Source organism: Rhipicephalus microplus, chromosome X, assembly GCF_043290135.1.
Source record: "Rhipicephalus microplus isolate Deutch F79 chromosome X, USDA_Rmic, whole genome shotgun sequence".
In the NCBI taxonomy this organism is placed as follows: Eukaryota; Metazoa; Arthropoda; class Arachnida; order Ixodida; family Ixodidae; genus Rhipicephalus; species Rhipicephalus microplus.
The window spans coordinates 426,962,032-426,975,803 of record NC_134710.1 but is presented as its reverse complement, the minus strand read 5'-3'; the positions used below and the strand labels follow the sequence as shown (position 1 = coordinate 426,975,803).

Genomic DNA, 13,772 nt, shown 5'->3' with positions numbered 1-13,772 from the left:
TTATATTTGAGTTTGGTTTTTACTTGGTTTTTACAAGTAGTCGCGAGAGGCTGTATGTACGTATTTATGATCGTTTCTGCAACATTCTGAAAATTTATGATTTCTAAGAACAAAATTTAGTACCACGAACAAGCTAAGCATCAAACAATATGTTTAATCTACGAGACAAGTTATAAAGCTACGTTCTCATATTCAGTTTCGGTTTTACTTGAACGTACTATAAGCTACGAGAGGGCGCCAGGGGCGTCAAATCCACCGCAATGCTGGCCATGCTATCGCCTGCGTTCTAATCGACTATGGAAGACTGCGCACAAAACAATATAGGTTTCTACGTTACGTGTCGTTCACCTCATTCACCTAAGTCCCATTTCATCGTTGCTCAAAACGATCCAGCGCTCTCTTTTTTCAAGCGTTGGAATGTGAACAGTACGTGCTGGTGCATTATTATCAGCATGGTCATCTTCGTAACAGGTAAAACCCAGTCGTTCCATCACCGGTGTTAACAGCGTCCGTCATGTCTGTTTAAAAGGGGAGCCTAGCCTAAGTCCTCGCACAAATTCACCTCTGTGTCGCTGGTCCCATTTCGCGGAGCTATGCTATAATCGCAATCTGTGGCTTCTCTGCATGACCGCCCGTATGCTTGCTGTGGTGCCTGCTTTACAGGAAGTCAGAAGATTCGAGGCTTTTACGGGCCCGTAACAAAAAGTGTTTATATAGTGAACAATCGTGAGATTAAACATAATGCGCTTGATTGTTGTGGTGCACTGTGTTAAATTAGCGACTCACATTTCTTCTTTCTCGTCCTCTTCTTTCTATTATTAATAATTATTATTATTCCCCCGCCGTGGTGGTCTAGATTACCCGAAGGTGGCGGTATCGAGTTCAGGCAGCGGTGGCCGTATTTCGGTGGAGGCAAGCTACTAATTAATGGTTGGTGTGCGTCTATTTAGGTCTATTCTGAAGAACCCCAGACTGTGGAAGTTTCCGAAGCGCCCCTCTCCCCACTACGACGTCTGTCATAATCACATAGTGTTTTTTTTTTTTAAGGGGGGGGGGGGGGGTAACGTAAAACCCCAACAATTATTAATTTTAGAATAGGCAATGCAAAGCTTTGCAATTCACACGAGTCGTACGCTAATCTTTTGGGTTGGTCCTACGCCACCTTATGCCGCCGGTCCCCAACGATGACGACAGCGCAGCTCTGGCCGACTGAATTAGCCCTGCGCCATCTGTCGCCGACAAGAGCTCTCGCAAGTGGTGCCCCGTCCTCGGACTCCTATGACCGTGTTTCATCTTTTCTATCTCTCTTATGTCGTCTCTCTCTCTCTCTCTCTCTATATATATATATATATATATATATATATATATATATATATATATATAATATGGTTATTTTTTCATCCACTCTTCTGTCTTCTTATTTACATTCCATTGGTTTTAATAACTTCCCCTGTACATTCCTTGGCATTACTGTCTGTTAAATCTCATTATATATATATATATATATATATATATATATATATATATATATATATATATATATATATATCTTTAATACTATTCTTTTAATCCCTCTTTACCCCCATCCCTCGTGAGCTACTGTTGAGGTGTCGCACTTTGATGCAGACAGTTACGGGGCTCTAAGAATCACTTTAGCTCCCTAAGCTACGCCCGTAAGCTTTGCCTGCGTTGTTCTAAAACTCTCCATTTTCTCACGAGCATCTTTCCAAGCCTTTTTTGGGTCAACTCAGCCCGATGAGACTACAACGAACTGTGACGTGCGCGGTCTCCCACAGGTTCGGGTGTGCGTGGTTCTCCGGGACGCGGTGCGGCGGCCACCGGTGGTAGCCCGTCGTCGGCCGTGGTGGCCGTGACGGAAGAGCGACAGAACCTGACCTGCTACTCTTGCAACTCGCAGCTGGAAGGCGAAGGCTGCCGCTTTCCGCACAACTTGAGCCTCGCCATGAGACGCACCTGCCCGCCGTCGCACCGATTTTGCTCGGTTAGCACAGAAACACATTCGCCGTTTTAGATTAGTGTGCGCGAAGCGTTGCGATAGCGTTTGTCTCCACTGCGCATGCGCCGATTACTAATCTCTTGGATGCGCACGTCAAGTTTCGAAAATAGCGTACCGTAGCAATGCTAACGATACGAACCGCACTATAAATCTGACTAGTCCTTACATGCTTACCTATAATTTCTTGAAGTTCTCTCGAATCTAATTCTTACGGTCATTTTTTTTTTATTCTTCGTTGCTATTGTTCTTGGTTTTAAAGCCAAAGCTTCATGTGCCCGCTAAACCACTACATGCCCGGCATTCTTCAGCACCACTGTTTACTGTTCCAGTTGAGTGAACGCGAGTCACGCGAAATAAGTTGACCGTATTTACTCGATTGTAACGTGAGGGGTGACTTTTTATTGCGACCAGGAAAGAAAAAAATATTTCGTTATTCTATTGCAACCTGAGCATCTACTTTAGGTAGCAAAATCTGAAAAAAAAAATGCTTGCGTTACATTAGAGTACATACGCTATGTAAGTATATATGCCTTCTCTACCGTAAGCAGCAAAGTTTCCACTAATCTCTAGATTAATATTTGGCGCCGGTGTGAACGACGAGAGCAGCAAATATAGCTAGCTGCACGGAGTTATGTGGGGGAGCTATAATAGAGTTGTAAGCTTCAATAGAGTGGCTATTTGGGCCGGTTGGTATATTGCATTTTAAAAGAATTATACTTAGTGTGCAGAACGTTTCAGAAAGAAGTCAGATAGACAGAGCGCACTGTCATATCTGACAACTCAGAAGTCAGGTAGAACAGAATGCGCTCATTCCTATACGAGTTCTTTCTGAAAGGTTCTGCGCAATAATGAAGTGTGTATTTCTTTTGAAATGATGAATTTCGTTCTTTCCACTATTCAAAAAGAAGGAAAAAAAACTTTTACGAATTGTTTTCAGTGAAAGGTTGAGTTTGCGATTCTTAGTGGTTATGCACGTGCACATTCTCATTGTATTAATTCGTTTTCAAAAATCGAGGCCCGCGTATTCGCAAAAGTGTTTTGTACGCTGTGTAAATATTCGTAAGAGAAAATTTGTGAGAGAGTGTTCGTCAGGAGAAATCTCATTCAATCCCGATGCTAGACATATTAATAACGAAGCGGATGACCGACGGAAAAAAAATCACGGATGGAAAGCTTCCCGAACTCAGCTCCTGGTCCCCATTTCACAAAATAAAAAAAAGGTCAACTAAACACTTCCATGGTGTAAATGATTGATGATGGACGTACCATAAGCGACTGCTGTATGCTAAAGAAAAAAAAATGCAAATAAAATCTTCATGAACTCGCTTCAGTGATCGAATTCATTATTATCTTTCATGAATGATTGCAACGCGAAAGCACTCTGAGAATATGGGCCCTGTAGCCGAATTCAGAACGTCTTTGCCTTTGGTCACGCAATCTCACTTATACTGTACATTATTCTTTTTTTTTTTTCAGCGAGGCTCGCGCACTTAGCTCCTTGTTTGGTGGCGACAAAAAGTTGTAAAATTTCTAACGTCAAATTTGGCTCAAATTTTGCATGAGTAAATCTAGCGTAAGCGGCTTTTGTGAATAGACTCGTTGATGTGTTTTTACGCGTACTTATCGCAATAAAAAGCGAAAAAGCAACACCGAATAAGTCGCAGCAAGAAGGTTCACGAAAAAATTGTAGACTGTACCAATGATTTTCACGTCGGGTATTTTGATCTCGGGATCCTGCGTGGTGCTCCAAGAAAAGAAAAAAAAAAACGAGTGGTGGTTTCACGAAGAACGCGCAATTAAAGAGGGTGCCACCTTTAATCTTGTAGTGTGTGACTCCTTCAGCGAAGTTGTATGTATGGCTATAGCCGAAACCAAAATTCGTCCGTCTTGATTGCGCTAGTACTGCTAGCGCTTATGTCCCACAGAAGTTAGGCAAGCTTCACTATACTGATCCGCTAAAATGAAAGACGTCGTCCACGTGCAAAAATGTATATGCCACAGGCATTGGACATGTGCCACTGCTCGCCGCTAGTTAACTAGAAAAAAAGAATGGATGCATGGGCGACAAACAGCAGTACAGATTTCTGGACATACCTAACCAATAATTGTGAAAGGCTTTAGTGAACCATCGGGATTAACCCAGTGATAAACTCCGGGATCGCACATTTCAGCTTCTCCGGTAAACACCCTGCCGTGGTGGTCTAGTGGCTAAAGTACTCGGCTGCTGACCCGCAGGTCGCGGGATCGAATCCCGGCGGCGGCGGCTGCATTTCCGATGTAGGCGGAAACGTTGTAGGCCCGTGTGCTCAGATTTGGGTGCACGTTAAAGAACCCCAGGTGGTCAAAATTTCCGGAGCGCTCCACTACGGCGTCTCTCATAATCATATGGTGGTTTTGGGACGTTAAACTCTACATATCAAGCTTCTCCGGTAAACAGAGTGCTTGGGTGGAGTCTTCAGGCGTCTTTTTTAATGTTTTTTTAATTAAGCGACCATTTGTAAGCGTGCTATGTACACATGTACAGTCGGCCAAATCATTAGCTATCGTGCATGAGGGGCAGTTTTTTTTTTTTCTGCGTATATTTTCCACACGACTGAAATAAGTTTCAATTGAATAAAGAAGAGTATGCCCAAGAAAACACGTTTACGAAGCAATTTTTCGTAACTTCGTTTCATAGTAAGGTGCTAGGAGAAAACAAAAAGTGGCCGCTGCGCACAGTGGCTACAGTTTTGGCCGACTGTACCCCGACGATGCTGTCTTACCTCTCTTTCTTTTCTTTAACCCTCTCACGCCTTCCCCGAGTGCAGGGTAGCAAACCGGTGCCTTTCATTTCTTCCCACTCTCCTCCTTTGTCACGCTGTGCAAGTTCTCGGTGTTTGTGGCGCGCAGGTGACCCGCGTGGACTACAGCGTGGACCCTGGCGGCGCCATGCGGGCCTTCTCGATCGAGCGCAGCTGCAGCGAGCACTGCACCACCGAGTGCGTGGCGGTGGGCGAGCGGCTGCGGCTCTACATGTGCCGCTCGTGCTGCGCCGAGAGCCTCTGCAACACGGGCAACGAGGCGCGCGCCCTGCTCGAGGAAGGGGGCCGAGCCCTGCTGGCCTCGCGTCGGCTCACCGTGCCCCTGCTCGCGCTCCTGGTGGCCGCGTGCCTGTGAACTTGCCGGGGGACATGTTATGTAGTCACGAGAACTGCGCCTCTACATTGTTTAACTTTGAGTAGGAAGGAGTGTGTGCACAAAGGGTGGGAGGGGGGTGCAATTCTTTAGTATATCTTAACCCAGTCGGACCTTGGCCATTCCTTTTAATGTGCGGGGTTATGCCCACCGTAGGCGTGCGCAGAGTACCCTTTCAGGAGACGGTGAAGGTCTGTCGCAACGCCCCCCTCTCCATATTAAGTCAATGTATGGCAGCGAACTTTGTGCCCCCCTCATCTTAAGTGACCAAGGGGGGAGGGGGGGGGGCATGCCAGCTTCTGTAACTTGCACGCCTATGATGCCCACGCACGTTTTTTTTTTTTTTTTGGTGATAACGGCGGCTGAGGATCCCTATGTTGCATTTAATGAACTGCTTACTCCAGCCCCGATCGCAAAGGCGGGGACCAATGGCTTGCGGCTGTGAGGGGCACGTTATCACTTCATTTTCATGCTTGTATCCAATACGGAGCTTGTTTTTTCTCGGACTCGACCAACGGGGTGGCGCTGCCGTACAACTTCGCACCCCCCTAAAGAAGAACTCTGCACACGTCTGTGGCTCTAGCGTTCTCGCGTCCTATATGCGTGATGTGCCAGTTTTCTCGTGCTTTGTTCGTCGAAGGTCATCCTTCCGGCTTGCCCGAAATCTTCGTGTTGTACATTTATTTAGGGTCCACGCATAGTTTGACGCTTGACTGGCGCACGTTTCTTCAATGAAGTGGAATAACTGTTACGCTGTGCAAACTTACTTGAACGAACACTGTAATATATAGGAGTAGTCGGAATGTCGTATAGTTAGAGCGCCTATCGAAGGTTGCCCGTTGTTGCGCCGTTGCTTGTGTTCGTTGCCAGTGGCTTTACGACATGGTAAGCGCCGCGTGCTGACGGGGTGCTTATAAAAGAACCTATAGAAGAACACATCGAAATGGAATGCTGGTAAATGCATAGTTCTGTAGAGCACATATGAGCATGCACTCTGGGCTGAAAAGGAAAACATTTTAGAGAGCAGCGAAATCGCAAAAGTTTCAGCCCATAGTCTCTCTCATTATGGTATTGAACGTTCGACAGATCTCGCGATTGATTGATTGAAATGTGGGTGTTAATGTCTCAAAACCACCATATGATTATGAGAGACACCGTAGTGGAGGACTCCGGAAATTTCGACCACCTGGGCTTCTTTAAGGTGCACCTGAATCAATGCAAACGGGACCTCATGCATTTTCACCTCCATCGAATATGCGGCCGCCGCGGCCGGGATTCGATACCGCGACTCGCGGGTCAGCAGTTTAGCCACTCACCGCGGTGATTCGGATATATCGCGAATACTGAGCTTTTATAGTCCAGAGGTAACAATATACTGTGTCATATACAAGATTGTACCCTGAGTTCTTGTAGCGAACTAAAATGAGACGCTGTGGATTCGAATTAGACAAAGAAAATACAGGTGTGGAGTCCAGTTGGCCGGCCGGGAAGAAGAGGCCTCATGTTTTCTCCCCAATCCTTGAGGGGGCGTACGCTATACAACACCCAGTATATTTACTGGTGAGGAGGCTCACCAGTAAAGCACTGTAGGCGATATGGCAACAAGGAGCATTAAGCGAAAAGACAGAGAGGCGGAGAGTATTCATTAGATGACGGCAATGGAAAAGAAGCCGGCTGTCAGTAACTATACCGAAAGGGCAAAAACGAAATAAGGAGGGAGAGGTTTCATGATGAATCAAGGGGAAGCGCTTTACTGTTCAAAGCGAGGTCGGGTTGCCTTCGAACACGTAGTCATAAGGCGAGATTCAATAAAGTGGAAGAACAATATACATGCTGTGGGGGAGCAAAGCAAACGATGGAACATGTTCCGATTGAATGTGTCAATATACACCTACCGGGTATACGTGTGGTTGCGAACATAGATCAGGCCTTAGGTTTTAGGGACAGCTGTTGAAAGCTACCGGTCCGTGATGGAAACAAGTAGGAGACGGTCAAAGTATTGGTGGCAGAAAAGTAGAGATAAAGAACAGAAATAGTGTAGAAATGAAGTAGCAGAGGGATGCATCATGAATTATTTTTATTGTTATAATAACATCTATTTCGTCGAAGTAGATGAGGCATTAGGCCAACATAAAAAGAAAGTTGTCGTTTTTTTTTTTCTTGCGAGCCTAATGGCACACATGTCTCCGCCCCGTTATAAAGGGGACGCTCATAGCACCCATCCATTCATCCACGCCTTTGCAAGTTCACATATGTATAACTCCGCAGCAAAAGACTCGTGACGGGGAGCGTGTGAACAATGTCACGCGACGGTCTGGACTTCTGGCTGTTGCGCAGGCCATTCTTTTTAAATAGCTGCCATTAAACAAGCCACTCAGTCGACATTGCTGTGGTCTCGAGGTGCATCGCAGTCTTGGAGGAGATGTATGGCCCGCAGCTTGATTCCCATCAGACATCGCGGGTCTTAAAGGAAACGCCGCACCTATGTACGACCTAAAGCTTCTTGAGAAAATGAGAAACAGGGTTCGCGGGGTTTCAGTTCGCAAAGGCCTTTTTTTTTGGAATTCGTTATTTGTCGTGATAGCATTTACCTATAGCATTACGTCCGCTATTCTCATCGGACGCCACTCGCGCTTTAAAACCATTCTGTATTCCGTATCAGCAATTTTCTTTGATTTATTATTCCTTCAATGCACTTTCATTGAGTGGACCAACGTGTGACTTTGTTGCACAATTTTTAGCTTGATCGTTGTAACTTATCACTACAGAGAACTTTAGCAGATTCTTTGGGTTGTTCCCGGGTGTTTCATTGTAGTCACAATATTCAATCCCTTAACCCTTAAAAAATAAGGAAAAGGCAACAATTAGTTGCGTGCAGTGTAGCGTAAGCTATGGGCTCTACCCCATGATTCACCTATACCAAGAAAAAAAAGTTGCAGAATTGCCGCAAAGGCTGGGCAATGAATGTGATAGAAACAAATTGGAAGGTCACGCGCAGAATCGTGAGGAGATCGAAACGTGCCCCACGTTTCTCATGCACAAATGACGCACGAAACGTACTCACAGGTAAAGATTAACGCGAACAAGCGTCCCAGTTCTTACTTCGCTGTGTCGGAAAAGCGCGCCCTTTTCGCAAACAGAGGCTGTGCCACGATTGCAGTGACCTTTGTGCGCCCGGTGACTACAACAGAATTGTTCCTACGAAACCCAAAGGCTAGCCAAGACGTACGATTCTCCCCACTGCAAGATAAGGACGCTCGATCGAAGGTACAGTCTTCTTATTTTCTACGCGGGCCAAAGTATGCGTGAGAGATGAGAGCCGCCGCGCGCTCACTGCGCCATCTTGCTGATAATGCTAAAAACACGATAGCCCCCCCCCCCCCCCTCTACCGAGATGCTCGCCAAGAATGGTAAATGGTAGATACCAATAGCTTGCTGTTTGAACGTTGAGGAAGGTACCTCTCGGTGGCTCAGTGGATAACGCCTCGCATCCACAACGCAGAGGTCCCACGTTAGATTCCGCACGCGGGAGCCTTTTTTTTTTCCTGGGATTTTTTTTTTCTTGCGTTTTCGTATACATAAATGCGTATACATATACGGTGCATGACGCCGGCGGCGAAGTCCAGCCGAGAGTGTCCATATATTTGCTATCGCAATAATAAAGCCAAACAAGGTTGATCGAGAGCTTCACGCGAGGGCGACGATGAATTATTTTCTGATGATAGACCAGCCGGTTGCAGTTGGAAGAACTCTTATCCTAGTAATCACCTTGAACAAGCCGCCTTCGTCGCGTGGTCACGGACTGCATGACACTAAACGTAGTCTTCGCCGAGCTGCACACTTTTGGTGGGATAACAACACAGAGTATACATGCGAAGTGCTCTATTGGTTCGGGGGTGCGGAACTTGATCGAAAATCGGTGTTGTGATGCTCAATCGATCGTTTGTCATGCGATTTCGTTGTACTGTATACAGTAAAGAATAAGTGTTGGGCGCACCGTTTTTCCGTTTGTATGTCCGTATATTCGCGATTGCATGTCACTCTGCAGATTTAATCTTGGTGTGAAATAGCTTACTTCTTGTGTGATATTCGTATACGTGAGTTGAAAGTTCTCATACCCGTAGTTACACAGCTATGAATGTACAGAACGGTGTGCGAAGTACATATATCCTTGAGATTCGCATCAGACGCGAGCGGTGTCTGAACGTGAAGGATTAGTCGCTACTGGCCCAGAACCGCGCCCGTGCCATACCAGGGTGCATTTAATGTCGAATTGCGCAACTCGTGCATCCATCTGAATGCAAACAGGTGTGACGCGCGCACGCGCGAGTGGGTGTCAGGGACAGGTGTCATATATTTATAACTGCTCGTGTGTTACTTATTTGTTACTCATGTCGATACTTTGTAGACAGAGGAATCATGGAACGTTTTTCCTGTTACATGTACTTCGGTGGTCTTTACGTGCCAAACCATGATTTCATAATGGGGAACGTCGTATAGTGGGGGAGTCCGAATCAATCTTGCCCGCTTGGCCCCTTCCTTAGCGTGCACAGACGTATTTTGGGCTTATCGGGTTGCGGGTTCTGTGTCCGGGATTGGAATCTGAGTCTTCGAGTTTAGCAGTGCGACACCTTACCTGCCAAGGTATATCCCTGCAGCTGTAGCTATACTCAAGGATTAAATGAAAAAGAAAATGTTTAGACTAGGTGAGCGAAACGGCCTTCAGTTGTACTGTGTAAAACATCGTTGGCCCAAATTTGGAAAAAGACTAAAGAAGAAACAGGAAAAAGCGTACATTTGCAACTGAGTTTTATTAAACCGCAGCTCTTGTCCTGAAACCCTCACGCATGCGTACAACCACACGAAAAGCCCAATGAACTTTCAACATAAGCCATCAGATAAAAAAGCTAATTCATTATCATACAACGACAGAGACGGAACACTGATACATTGTTCATCAAATTGCTTAATATACATCGCCTCTGCCATTTCACGTGCTACTTTGTCTTTGCTCCATCGCAAGATTCTCGTGCTGTTCAGTAGCGGTTCACACTAGCACTCCTTACAATGATACGGAAAAACCTGTGCCGCTTCTCATTGAGAGAGCATGTTCCCTTATGCGGTTATTTATACATCGGCCCGACTGGCCAATACACACCTTGCCACAACTGAGCAGGATCAAGTAGACAACATCTACCAAACGATTCAAAAACTTTCTTCCGTGCTTCTTTACACAATCAGCACATGGTGCGCCACGCGAACGGGAACAAACACGCGAAAGCCTCCGAGGGGCCGAAAACACGACAGGGACCTCAAAACGAGAGCCGACGTTCTTCAACGAATGAGCCACTCTGTGTATATAGCGAATGACAACAGGGCGCTTCTCTTGTGTTTTTGCCTTTGGGCCTGAATCGCTGGTGGCATCATGTCAAAATTTTCTCAATAAAGCTTCACATACTGACGTTAACAACAACGAAGGACAACCCGCAGACATGAGCCTGGATATTTGCACCCTGAAACTTTACTCAAGAGCGTGGTGGCAAGACTTGGTAAGATCCAACTGCAGGTAGGCTCGTATTGGCAATGGCCCTTTTCCCTACTTCAGAATGGGTGTAGAATGATACGGCAAAAATCCTTCTGAGCACGAGGGTGATACATCCAACACACATGGTGTCTGTCAAGCATGAGATGAAGATCTAAAAACTGCAATATTTCATCGACGAGAAGCTCGTGGGTAAACTTGAGCTCTTGTCCAAACGCTCTAAACTTATCTAAAACAAGAGAAGCAAAGACAAAGTGGCAGGTGAATTGGCAGAGGCGATGTATATCAAGGAATTTGGTGAACAGTGTATCAGTGTTCCGTCCCTGTCATTGTATGATAATGAGTTTGCTTTTTTTTATCTGATAGGTTGTGTTGATAGTTGTTTGAGCTTTTCGTGTGGCTGTACGCATGCGCGAGGGTTTCATAAGATGAGCTTCGGTTCAACAAAAGTCAGTTGCGAGTGTGCGCTTTTGCGAGTCTCTTCTCTCGTCTTCTTTCAAGTTTGCGCCAACGATGTTTCACACAGCTGCACACCAACTAGTCCGACAGCATACGTTACTGAGCTTCAGTTGCACGCTCTTCGCACAGATACAAAAGAGCGCCGAAGGCGTATAGAACGAATGATGTTTTGCGGCGTTTCTGCAAGCCCATGATATATACACAATGTTTCAAATGCGCCATGATGCCGCTTCTGAGCAACGTTTTCGCCTCTTGGCGCCTTCGTGGCCGAACATACTGCAGTAACGCTTGAAATATCCATAAACAATGTCTGGCGGTGAAATTTATCCTGTATAGTTTGCAATATTACTGCCTCGAAGAATCCGTAGGTTGCTTGACGGGATCGATCTTAGATTACGTGGATACTGGCTATATGCACAGCTCGTACTTTATTGCTATAGTTTTTCTTTTCCTTATCTCTAGATTTTAAGGTACATAAACAAAAAGTACATGGCAGATAATACGATTTTGTGTGAGTGATTCTTAAGAAAGAGAAGGGAAGAGAAAAGTGAGCCCCGTTATTGTCTGCTTCAGTGAGCGACACCGCCACAGTAGTCACGAGGGATGGGGGTGAGGAGGGATAAAAAGGGTAGGAGTAAAGGTGTAGAAAAGAGGAAGAAGAAGCAACAACAAACTGAGGGGATAGGAGAGACAGGAAAGATGGAAGCACGGTCACTGGAGTCCGAGGACGGGGCGCACTTGCTAGAGCTCTAGTCGGCATCTGTAGATGGCGTAGAGCAAGTCCAGTAAGTCAGAGCTGCACTGTCGTCGATGGTCGTCGGCGGCAGGAGGGGACGTAGGGCGAGCCCAGTCGGCCAGAGCTACGGTGACGCCGAAGATCGCAAGCGCGCGGAGCGCGTGGGCGCACAACCGGTCGGCACGGAATCCAGCGCTGTATACAACTGAATCATGCCATGTGTACAGAGGCGGATATTTTTCTCGAGAACGCAGAGTGGTCAGTAAATACTTAACAAAATATTATTTAAATAATTTCATAGTCATTGAGTTTACGAGACACCTGCACACATCGAAATATCACTGACCAATTATCTTGCAGAAAGTTTGAGATGCTTTGCACACATAGATTCAACGTGCTTCAGAAGCTCAGAAAAATACATAATCCGTAAAGTCTGAAGTGAATGATAGTGCGTACGACACGCAAACAAACAAAAATGGCCACACGGACGCTAACAGCGTTTTTGTTTATTGCACTATAACGTAAAAAAATCAGTTATCTGCTGTGTGCACGTAGGTGTTACTCGGCATGTGCAAACAAAAACAGTGTCACATGCGTGAGACCTCAAAATTAAATTTAAACAAAGCTAATGAAATTGTTTTTAGTCGCGATTAAAAACCTTTCGAATCTCGAGACACGCCTATGAAGTGCCTTTTAGGTACATCATTTCCCATTTTCTTTTATATATCGAAGCCGCACTAATAACCCTCTCTGTAAATGGCGTATGATTCCACTATCAACCGCACGATTTCACGGCGGTGTCCGCCCGAAACCCTGCGTACGTGAAAGTCTGGTGCGAAAATTGTACTCGTCTTCTCTGAGACGCGTGTTCAGGCATCAACCCTGTCTCTCAGATGTACACGTTTTTATGTAGGACAACGAAACCTCTCACACAACTCCCACGACACACTTCACAAAATGACGGGGGCGTTCCATGCTGCACAGGGCTGTTTTTCATGGGGGGGGGGGGGGGGGTACTTTCGAATTAACGAGTCGGAGATTCGTCCTAACTTGTAACGTACTCGAAATGTAACGGGAACTCCTGCTCCAAGTTGCAACCTTCTTGACCCTGTGCGACACGTGGTGTGGTACGTATAGGGTATGACCAGAGGTCGGCAAAACTCCCTCATGAGTCGAGTCACTCAGACTCAGATCTAGCCGTGAGTCTGAATGAGTCCGAGTGAGTTTCGTGAGTTTAAGTCCGAGTTAGTCTGATTGAAAAAAAAAACTTTCCTGACTGCGAGTCCGAGTAAGTACAGCTCAGGAAAATTTTGTTGAGTCTGAGTCCGAGTGAGTTCACAGTGCAAAACATGTTTCTTGAATGAGTCTGAGTGCCACTTTCTTTTGCTGACCTAAGGTCCTATCTAGTCATCTTCAGCATTACTTTCAGCCTTGCCTGGATTCACGTTTATACTCACGTCTACTCACATGTATTCGAAAGTGGTTTCACTCATAGACCATTTCAATATTTATGTGATAAGAGGCATGACTCTTGCGTAGATTGGTGTCTTCCCCTCCCCTTCCACCCACTGTTCTAGGGAAATTCTTGATAAAACTATCTTATGCGATCATCTCTCCCACTAAAAATGACCTTATTGTATTGAAGCACTGAGAACTCGTTGTCGAAGTACTGTGTCATACGGCGCCAAGAAGAGAGCCGACTACGTGAGATATTAGTTATAAAGATCATTGACACCATGGTCGAAGAAGCTAATTCTACACTGACGGACTCACGAGTCAACTCACTCAGACTCACACCGAGCCGCGAGTCTGAGTCCGAGTGCGTCTGGGTGAGTAGTGTTTTA

General features: G+C 45.8%; 1 protein-coding gene across 1 annotated transcript; it reads left to right on the top strand.

Moving 5' to 3' along the window:
• The first annotated feature begins 256 nt into the window (after nucleotides 1-256).
• LOC119161841 (uncharacterized) lies at nucleotides 257-9,192 on the top strand. The gene is made up of 3 exons (XM_037414352.2): nucleotides 257-471; nucleotides 1,797-2,002; nucleotides 4,907-9,192. Exons 1-3 carry the CDS (start codon nucleotides 297-299, stop codon nucleotides 5,171-5,173), a joined length of 648 nt encoding a protein of 215 aa, XP_037270249.2. The 5' UTR covers nucleotides 257-296; the 3' UTR covers nucleotides 5,174-9,192.
• The last annotated feature ends 4,580 nt before the right edge of the window (nucleotides 9,193-13,772 follow it).

Coding starts and splice junctions, on each gene's coding strand:
- LOC119161841 (XM_037414352.2), top strand. CDS start 297: ATGGAAGACTGCGCACAAAACAATATAGGTTTCTACGTTACGTGTCGT. Junction 472..1,796: donor CATGGTCATCTTCGTAACAG/GTAAAACCCAGT, acceptor GGTCTCCCACAG/GTTCGGGTGTGCGTGGTTCT. Junction 2,003..4,906: donor CGTCGCACCGATTTTGCTCG/GTTAGCACAGAA, acceptor TGTGGCGCGCAG/GTGACCCGCGTGGACTACAG.